This window comes from Musa acuminata, chromosome BXJ1-11, assembly GCF_036884655.1.
Source record: "Musa acuminata AAA Group cultivar baxijiao chromosome BXJ1-11, Cavendish_Baxijiao_AAA, whole genome shotgun sequence".
Lineage (NCBI taxonomy): Eukaryota > Viridiplantae > Streptophyta > Magnoliopsida > Zingiberales > Musaceae > Musa > Musa acuminata.
This window is the reverse complement of record NC_088337.1, coordinates 28750001-28760913: the sequence shown is the minus strand read 5'-3', so window position 1 is coordinate 28760913 and position 10913 is coordinate 28750001. Positions and strand designations below refer to the sequence as shown.

The 10913-nt window shown below is 36.2% G+C and overlaps 1 protein-coding gene across 1 annotated transcript; it reads left to right on the top strand.

Moving 5' to 3' along the window:
• Positions 1-1369: 1369 nt before the first annotated feature.
• Positions 1370-8732, top strand: LOC103971876 (MADS-box transcription factor 8). The gene is made up of 8 exons (XM_009386021.3): positions 1370-1628; positions 5639-5717; positions 6360-6430; positions 6515-6614; positions 6820-6861; positions 6931-6972; positions 8154-8278; positions 8391-8732. The coding sequence occupies exons 1-8, from the start codon at positions 1444-1446 to the stop codon at positions 8452-8454; spliced, it is 708 nt and encodes a 235-aa protein (XP_009384296.1). The 5' UTR covers positions 1370-1443; the 3' UTR covers positions 8455-8732.
• Positions 8733-10913: the final 2181 nt, after the last annotated feature.

Genomic DNA, 10913 nt, shown 5'->3' with positions numbered 1-10913 from the left:
CAAAATTACCCACAATCATCATATCAGAATCTCTGGTATCCGATCAACCTGCAATGGTGACAACATACATCAGTGTTATGGAAGGAAAAGTTTGGGTATCACTTCCCTTCTGTTCTGTCGTTTTCACTTTTGCTGGTTGGAGTTAGGATTCTCATTGGCTTGCATTACTTCCAGAGTCAACTTTGTCACTTTCATCATCTTAATCGTGACAGATATGCCGTGGATTCATGCAATTATGTCAACGCATGAGATATGCCAAACCATTCGATATCAAATCGATGTTATTTGGTATGGATGTTGACAAAGCCACCAGTTTAAGATTTTGAACACCTACATTGTACGTTTGTGATGGCATAGGGAAATGCACAAATTGCAGCCTCTATGCTAAAGACAAATCAAACACCATTGTTCTCTTGTTCATAGCCCCTAATTAATTGCGTGACAAATTTGACTAGCATATTAATGGCTCATGTAGTATAAAGAACATACAGTAAATGCGTTTTATGCTAGGATACCTAATTCACCATATTATATATAAATATCCAATTAGATTCACATATATCATTAGTATCAAAATGGTAGTATAAATTTGGCATAAACTCATCCCCAAAATACAAAAACTATTTTACCAGACTTAATTTGACTCAAGTAAACACTCTTCTTCCATCCATTGACATGTACTATGATCCAAAAGAAAAAGGATGAGCGAGAAAAGAGAGGCTGATTGATGAAGCGGCGGGACAACTCATTAGGCCAACAGGCCCAACCATGTGCTGGTGTAGCGTGGGCCCGCCCCGGCCGTGTGATCCTTTTTTGTACGCATCTTTATTTATACGCGGCACGTCACATCCTCAGACTGCAACGTCGAAGGTGCGGTCACATGACAGCAGCAGCCAAACCGTACACGCAAATTCTTACGACCTACTTTTACGCGCGCTATTTTATAATATATACTAAAGTATAAAAAATACTGACGCTCCACGCTCCAGAAATTGACACGTAGCTCGGATCGGAAACCACCACCAGCAACGCCGTTCGTACCCGTTTCGAGCAGCTACCCACGAGCACACCTATTCGTGTGAGGACGAGACGGGGAGGCCCCACTGGGACCCGCTTATTTTAGACCCGCTAAGGCCCGCTACGGCCTGACGAGAGCATGGACGGACGAGATGAAACAACGGACGGAAGGCAACGGTGGACATTAATCACTTGTTCGGGTCGATGCGTAGCGGAACGAGTGGTGGAAGAGTCGACGCGTGGTCCGAAGGACAGAGGACGTCCCCTCCAAAGCACACAGTCTCTCTCATGCTATAAATAGCAAATGGGGAGGCTTTTGCTTCTTGATCTCGTTCTTCTTCGTTGTGCTTTAGAAGAGGTGGAGTGCTTCGTTTCTTCTCCTCTAGGGTTAGGTTTCTCGGTGGCCCGGGGCGGGGCGGGATCGCGATGGGGAGGGGGAGGGTGGAGCTACGGAGGATCGAGAACAAGATCAACCGGCAGGTCACGTTCGCGAAGCGGAGGAACGGCCTGCTGAAGAAGGCCTACGAGCTCTCCGTGCTCTGCGATGCCGAGGTTGCCGTCATCGTCTTCTCCAGCCGCGGCAAGCTCTATGAGTTCTGCAGCGGTTCCAGGTAGTATCAATTCCTCCTCCTTTGTTCTTCTCTATCTCCCAACGATATTACAGATGTGTTCTTGTTGCTCTTCATGTAGAGAGATTTGCTTCAAGCAGATCAGATCGGCCACAGGATTAGCTGCCGAACTAAGAAGGAAAACTGTTCCTTTGCTTGCTTGCTTCTATATATTTCCTTATTTAGTAAAAAGTTGGATATCATGATGCTTTAGGGGCTGTCTCTCTTTGTTATTTATAGTTTTCTTTTGATCTTTCGTACCAATTTGTTTACTGATAGTGAGAAAAACTCAGATCTAACATGCAGGAAGAGGTTAAGACTATTATGGCATATTTAAAAGTTTAAAAATGGTTTCTTTGATTCAGATCAAGGAGTAGGGTTTAGAGTTTGTTCATGTTTCCACTACTTCATTTGCTTTTCTCTTACCTTATGTATCTGATCTTTGTCTCCTAATTCATATACAGTTCTCTGAATAACTGCTTGCTATGAATTTATTATGTAACATTTCACCATCTTAAAAAGGAAAAATGAATGATCGATAGAAGTCTTCTATTAACTGAACTGCACAAAAAATTGGCAATAAGATATCTTTATATAGCCTTTACCATCTGCCTAATTGTTAAAGTGAGGCTCCTCTCAGATCCTTAGTCGAATCTCCTCTACTTCTCTCATTTTGGTCTTTAGATTGCTATGTTCTCATCTTTCTTTTTGATCTGCCATTTGCACGGTTGAACCAAATCCTGAGTTGAAATCATTTAAGGTTGAACTCTGGAATTTAGAATGTTATCTACTCAGAATATATGTTCACTACTATTTCTAAACTTTTTTCTCTCTCTTTTTTCTCTTGCTGAACACTGCGAGTCCTACGTATGTGCAGTTGTCTTATATCTGTGGATGTTCTTCAACACTTCTTAAGATGCTTGTATCGGTTGCATATTCTTTTCAATATAGACCATTAATGATTCATCAAACTCCTCACTTTTCCTTCCTGAGAGCTTTTCCTTTAATTTTTTTGTTCTAAGGCTTTCCAGTCATCACAGTTAAATTATATCTGATCATTGGAACACTATTACCTGTCTGTTTGAACTCAGAAGCTAACAAGTAAAGTGATATCCCCTTCCTTCATTCTGCTTTGCCTTCTACATCGAGAATCATGCATCAGGAATTAAGTAGGAGTTGATGTCGTCGGCACATTGGTCAATAGATTGCCTCGTGCCATTTGTAAGCTGTGATTACTTGTTTCCTTTGGATAATGAGAGTACATAGAATCTCGTTCCTTTCTGATGGATGACGAAAGCATTCATCAACTTACTTTCTGTCCTCAGTGGCTCAAATGTTCTTCCGATGTGCACCATTTTAATCATATCTCCTGCAACTCCTTCCGATGTACTTCCTCATTTAGCATCACTTGCTGAAGCGATTACACTTAGTCCTCCCCTTTGAAGAATGCTCTGTAACATAGTACTAGTACCGGGTTAGGCTATATGAAATCCCCTTGTCATATCCTAGGTGACTGATGCAGGCATAAGGGAATTAACACAGAAAATGTATGTTTGTTGAACTTCCGGAGGAGCCTTGGATGATAAGCGCCAAGACATGCAGAAAGTTATTACTTAATTGTTATTTGATCTCATCAATAATAAAGGAATTCATGGGGAAGTCTTCTAATATGGCAAGTGCGAGAAAATATACAATACGCATATGACCTTTCAAGGCTATACCATGCACATCATGTTTATATAATACATATACAAACGTAGTTGCTCTAAAGCATAATGATCAAGTTAAAATTCAAAGAGTAAAGCACACATTGGGTTCAGATGATAATGTAATTTGAGAATAAGAAGGCTCTAAATATTTTGGAACAAGCCAAAGCATGAGAGAGCAGGAGTGTGACATTATGTAGAATTATTTGGTATGTGATCCCAAGTTTTAAGGAAATTATGCAAAGAAGAACAGAATATAGTACCTTATGTATTGTTGGCTGACTAACAATTGAGATGTGTAGTATCAGGCAAAAAGTATGTAACAAAACGGATGGTTAGAAGATGTTAAAGTCACTTTCTAAGTTCATCTAGGTAAGCCAATGTGTGGAAAATGTAGGATTGAATACAGGACAACAATCCAATTATGAAGCATATTACCCACCTAACATGAACAAATTGTGAAGATTTAGCAGCTAAAATAAAATAGATTATATTCCATCCAAATTTTTTTCTACAATAGAAGAGAAAAATTTTAGGAAAAATGTTCCAAATTTAGTGATAGGAAAACAGTGGTTATACTATTATAGTTGAATAGAAGAGATTATGTAACTAACTGTTTGGCTTCTCATCATTAGACATTGGAAGTTTTGTTGGGAATAAAGAGAAATAGACTGAGAGGATAATCTTATATCATTAAGGATTGAAAGAGTCAAGTTATATATACTAGATTTGACCTATAATCTATAATTTTAAATAATTTTTAGATTGAATTGATGTATGACCTGATATATATTAACCTTGATCAGATTGATTCAGATTCGTCATCCTAAATTTCTGACAAGTTTTACATATCAAAGAACTGATGAAAAGCTAACAGCTACCAGTGAGAGATTAGTTTGTCAAAGAAGCAACTTGAACAATTCTTTAGGATGAATTGCCTATAGATAGTAACTATTTTGTTTTTCTAAGAAGCTATTCCTTACGCACAAAATGAAAAATCTAAAACTCCAGTGGCTTTACTAGGAAAACGAGAAGGCAAAGACGAAGTATAAACAAATAAGAATCATGATTAAAGATTATGGAGACATGAACTCTATAGCTTGGTGTAAAAAACGACCTGTTCTAAGGTGTTCTTTTTATGATTTATTAATTGATAATTTGACTCAAAATTAGACATGCGCTTTCATAAGATTGTGAAAGAGATAGTTGCTAACTTCCACTTTTATATGTAGCTGTATCACTTAAAAATCCTGAAATTTTACATATGCACGTGCCCCACTGATGCTAAGACATTTAATCATATTTTTTGTAATGATAAGTATGAGTCTCTAGTTCCATACATATACACATTGGCATAAAGATTTTATAATGTTTAGTATACAAAATAAAAAGGTCCCAGTTACTGTAAGCAACATCTTAAGAATGGATAATTCTTTACATTGATATTTTAATAGTTTGGAAACGAATACCTATGAAATTCATGTCAATAGACAAAAAGCATAGATAGGCAATGTTGGTATTACAAGGTATGAAAATAATATAGAAAGCCTCAATTCTATTATTCGGGTTGGACATACATGGTTTATCTTTTTTATTAAGATTGAAATTAAAAAATGTTATTATGTTACTCCTTTCGTAAAAGTGTGTTTCTTCATATGTGGATGATATCAAGTGAGTTTTCCTTACAATCACATATAATATGATCCATTTATCACAATTTTGATAGTCCATGCTTTATTTTTTTAGACTTTATTGGACAGTTTTAAATACTATGGTAAATGATTAATTGGGCTACACTTTATATAAAAGTTTCAAATGATAGATGGGATGGAATCAATTTCAATTATATTCTTAATATACTCCTTTTTTGGTACATGATAAATGGAAAGGATAAGGATTTTTAAAGGAACTAGACTAAACCGAAGCTGTAAAACAGACAATAAGTCCAAAACTAGGTCAAGCAAGTTACATATTTGCTATCTTTTTTATCTGTCATAGATTGTCCTTCAAATATAGTATCATCAAAGAATTTCAATTTTGACAAATTTGAGCTACAGATTCCATGTAATTTAATCATTTATTACAAAAGTACTATAGAAATGGAGGCTTTAGATGTGTTTTGGCCCAAAGTCCTGGGTGCAAGAAAGATATGATGAGTGGTTGTGGAGACATTATCTTTCTCCATGGCCATGTATACTGTCAGTGTGTACTCTTGTGCTTCATATGTAGTCATGCAAATTAAATAAAATAGTTTATCACTATCTAACATAGTTGTCATTCGTGTTGCTCCATTATTTGCATTTGTAGCATGATGAGAACACTTGAGAGGTATCAAAAGTGCAGCTATGGAGGGTCAGAAAGCACTATACAAGCAAAGGAGAATCAGGTACATGAGTTTTTCTACTTTGCAATTAACACTTGTAATATAGTTTTTCTAAAAATATCTTTTTCATCTACTTTATTAAAGTCTAGCATGCAATTCTCAATGCACTGCCTTGATAGCATGTGCTAAAGTCAGATACAAGATGGTAGGACCAGTTCCGTGAGAGAGAGGATGACATCTAGAAAATATTAGGAGGAACTATTGATGCGTGTTATTTGATCCACTAGTTAATTGTTTTCATGACATCTGATCACCTTGAAAATTATAGATGAAAAGGATGACCGAGTATGCAAAGAAGATCTGGGAGGGATCATTGAATATAATCTTATCTTGTAAATAAAGAGACTGATACCATGAAGACCAGTATGATAGATGCATATGAAAAACCAAAATAACACAGATGTCCTCATAAGAGTTAGATATTAAAAATTTTCCAAGGTAAAGTTTACGAAATATAATGTTCGGCTTGCTGCTGCAATGCATGATGAACAACATCTCATACTAGAAAATTTTCTAATGTTTATTTATCAGTTGAAATTGGATATCACAAGTTATGAAAACAATAACACTTTTTAATTGTTGTGCACCTAAAACATCTTCTGTATAGTACTTATATAATACTCCAAATGTTGGTTGCTTTTATAGTTGGTTCAAAGCAGTCGTCAAGAGTACTTAAAACTTAAAGCACGTCTAGAGGCTTTACAAAGATCACAAAGGTAATTTTACTTTTACTATTATGAAAATGCAAAAGTATATTTTGTCTAATTTGCTAATATTTGAAAGATTGGGTCCAATTACAGGAATCTCCTTGGTGAGGACTTGGGATCATTAAGTATCAAGGAGCTTGATTACCTTGAGAAACAACTGGACATGTCACTGAAGGAAATTAGATCCACGAGGGTATGCATATTGATATTCAAGCATTTTAATATTAATCCTCCGTTGCAGTGTAATAGTTTTTCTCATTCGAGTGTTTCTTAAACATATACAAACCTTGTCGCTGCATTAGGATCATAAAGATTCATGACAAGTATTATCACCAATGTGCAGGTATCCTTGGCAACATTAGCTTGATGATTAACTTTGTTCTTTTATCTTCTTACAGACACAACAAATGCTTGACCAACTGACCGATCTTCAAAGGAGGGTATGTAAGTTCAAGAAAATTTTTATTGCATTCTTCCAACGTCAACCTAATTTTGCAGCTCACTAACAGGAGCAATTGCTTTGTGAAGCGAACAAGGGTCTCAGAAGAAGGGTAAGATGCCTCATTGTTCTTCACCACAGTACCAACTTATAACAACAACCTTATAGTGTGACCAATAGCTTCTTTTTTGTTTATTTCTGTTCTCGTCATCTTCGTCTTAGATTATTTCAAACTTAAAATCCTGAAAAGAGGCCTCTTCATTTGTCAATAAACAAGAACAGCCTCAAATCATATGGATAGTCTTATATGTACCACGTTGGATACTTAAGAACACATCGATTTTTATTGCATCGGTTTTTACGTTCCTTTCCATAAATGATAATTTTATAACTGGACACAAAATATGTAGCATTGTCTATTACATCTTCAATTGTTATTCATAAATTTTTGGCAATCATTAGTTGGTTATAAGATCAACAATGAAAATAAAGCATTGTTATGAAGGTAGAGTTCTTAAGAACTGACAATTTTCCTATACATGCCACCATGTGTCGAGATGATTAGAAATGGAAGCGTGGCGAGTAATAAACAGAAAGAAGAGAGAGTTGCCTTTTACTCAATTCCACCAACATCATGAACACCCCTTATTTATTTACAAGGTTAAGAGACACTTCTAAATTACTTTTGTCGATCACCTTATATTTCTCAAGTAGCTCTTATCTTATTCAAGGACACACTTTGTAACTGACAGTACAATTTGCTAGATGGCTGAACACTTGCCCCATACAAGATATTAGGTGGTCATGTAAGATCATGTAAAAGGGTAAGACTTGAACCAAAGTTTACTTCTCCACTAACTGAAATTTGAACATTAGGAAGAAATGGAATAATAAACAGGTTTTTCTTTTGATGTACAAGGAAGGTCATTTAGCAAACTCTGATCGAGTAGATTTCACATTGGATCAGGTCTCTCCATCTCCCTTTTGACAGTTCATTTTGCTGCTACATTAGTTACCTATCTTCAAAACACAATTACACTGTCATATCATTTGCATTTCTTAACAGGCGTTTTATATCATGGTATATGCAAGGCAAATCGCATTACAGTTATCTCAATGGATATAATATTCTCGTCGTTTTATGATAGTCATATTGATGTAAATGCAGCTTAAATTTTCAATTATTCTGAACAAGGAACATTTAAGGTATATTATGCATCGAGGTATATAATATAGATTGCTATAACGCATGTTATGAAGGAAAAAGCTAACAACAACGGATGGTGAGTGCAGTTGGAGGAGAGCAGCCATGCTAATGGGGGACAATTATGGGAAAACAGTGCCCATCCAGCAGCTCAGCAGCCACATGGTGATGGGTTATTCTACCCATTGGAGTGTCAACCCACTCCACAGATTGGGTATCCTTTCCGAATACATTTCTTCTCATCCTCAGCCACATTTGTTAGTGTTTCAGTGTCAGAATAAGGATGCTGTAGTACATAAATCTCACCTCCTCCATGATTCCTGCAGATACCAACCTGATCAAATGCCTGGCACCAGTGTGAGCACTTATATGCCTGCATGGCTGGAATGATATGACCATTCTCTTCTGCAGTCGTACTGATCAAACTTCCACAAGATTAAAAGTAGTGAACTTCTGGCTGTGATGCTGTATTAGATTTTCTAATACATAAACTCATAAACTGATGAAGCCAGTCTATAATGTCTGCACTTTTTTTGGGGTATGTACTTGAAAGAAAGGATGCCCTTCTAGAATGCTGTTTACTAGTTGGGAAACAATTCTTAGTCTAAATGAAGACTGATTAATGATTACACTTCTTAGAGGCATGTATAATAATCTGCCTTTTCACAGTCGATCTTATTAGCTTATGTTGATAGCAAATAAGTACTTATGTCAGTTTGAAGACGTCCAAATTATGTGCATTGTTACAGTTGCAGAAAGTCTTTTTTATTGTATTATCTACAAATAATAGCCAAAACTACTAACATATCTCTCTCTATGGGATTGTCAGTATCCATTTATGATTAAACCTCATGTCTGCCTTTAGCTATGAAATCTACATAGGATTTCTGTCTTTGATATTTTATTCTCTTTGTCAAACTCATAATTTTTCATCTGTTTTTTTCTTCTTCTTTTTTTGCCAAAGGTTAATTGTTATTAGAATTTGTTAATTATTAATATATTAGATTCACACCTAACCAAAAGATTCCGAATTTGCTATTAGAATTTGTTAGTTATTAGAATTCGTCAAATCTCTTTCATGTGTATTGCTCTAATAATTGTATTGCAAGTTACTAACCTAATTTAATTTCTTAATTTTGAGAGTCCTAATACATTGATTTATGATATATTAAGAAGTTTAACATGTAAATCTCTTTGATTAACTGATATCTCTTTCTTAGACCAATTAAAGCAAAATAATATTAAAAAAATAAAAAATAAACTTAATCATAAACAAATAAACGAGAGATTCGAGAAAGATTCCGAATCCGAGTCCCGTCGATCCGATTAGATTCTCTCGGCCTCAGTAAAGCCTTCCACCTCTTCTTCTTACCCTCCGCCTCTCTCGGTCAGTGGGAGATTCTTCCTCTCTTTTAGATGTCGGACGACCGGCCGTCGCGGGTCTTCTATGAGCTCGTTGCGCTCCTCCTCCGTGGCCCCCACCCCGCCTTCCCGCTGCCCGCACCATTGTCGAGAATGTCGCTGGCGGAGTTCGCCTCAACCTTGGGACGTCGCTGGTGCTCATGCTCTGCGGTTCCGTCGCCTTCAGACTGATGCCCTGGGTCGTCGGGTTGTTTCCTACTGAGTTCGAATCGTGCCGAACTTGTCTGACTTGGGGAGGGCCGTCCTTCACCCCAGTAGCGGCCCCTCGAGCCCCAAGGAGATGCCAGGTAAATGCCTTGATCTATCCTTAGGGTTTCTTTTCAGAAAAGAAATAACCTTTTTTCCTGGTTTTGCTATGAATCGATAGATTGATTCATGTTACAGTTGAGTTCTTTTAGTTTACTGTCATTTTAGCTGGGTATTTGGATATTGTAGCTTCTACATGTAATTGCATGGCTAAACTATGATGAATTTTCTTATCCATTGTAACAATTGTAATAGGTTTTACTAATTGATCTGTTTTTCCTTGAAAGCTATCTGCTTTTCTTTTTCCCTTTTGTGACATGTATTGTGCAGTTCTTTAAAAATGTTCAAGAGTTGGGGGGTGTCTTTTTAGTCACATTTATTGGGTTATTGCTGTTATAACTAATGCACATGCATCTAATCTTTTTATTAGAGCATGCTCTGATGTCAGTGTCGTCCGATCATGACTTTTGTGATATCAGTCCTGTAGTAGGTTCTTGTTTAAACATATGTCTTAATAGGACCACAATTCCAAAATGGTTAATTCATTTTCTTTTTTTAATTGAATGCATTTGTTGATTAGCTACAATTTTTATAGAAACCTCTCTGTTTTTATTCTTTTATTTTAGGATGGCAATTTCTAACAATTGATGACAACGTCAATAGTCTCTTGAGCCATTTCTTGTCTTCATCTTTCAATGTACTTATTTATGGAATCCTATCTTTCTTCTCCATTAACTAAAACTCCTGGTGGAAAAATATTAGGCATCATTCAGCCTTGAGTTTTTATTATATTATCTCAATGTCATGCAACTTTATTTCTTTTTTCCGCTCTGTTTTATTTATTTATTTATTTTTGGTGCATATCTGAGGTATTATATTCACAAGCACCTCAACTGTCTGTTCTGGTCTGATTCCTTCAACTGGCTGTCCGTTGACACCCTTATCGTCATGTTATGAAGCAGTTCTTGAGCAAATTTATGAAATAAATTTTGATATTTTACTTCAACCTATGGAAAAAAAAAAATCTAGTGCAAAGGTAAATTATAGTTTATTGAGTCAAGGGTAAATTTTTACAACCATTATAGATGCCTTACTTTGGTAGGTTTTGGAGTCTGGTGCAACTACTATACTTGATCTGTTGATGTGCTTACTCTCTGTTCCTCAATGTAGCAACTAATATG

Coding starts and splice junctions, on each gene's coding strand:
- LOC103971876 (XM_009386021.3), top strand. CDS start 1,444: ATGGGGAGGGGGAGGGTGGAGCTACGGAGGATCGAGAACAAGATCAAC. Junction 1,629..5,638: donor GAGTTCTGCAGCGGTTCCAG/GTAGTATCAATT, acceptor TTGCATTTGTAG/CATGATGAGAACACTTGAGA. Junction 6,862..6,930: donor TGACCGATCTTCAAAGGAGG/GTATGTAAGTTC, acceptor GCTCACTAACAG/GAGCAATTGCTTTGTGAAGC.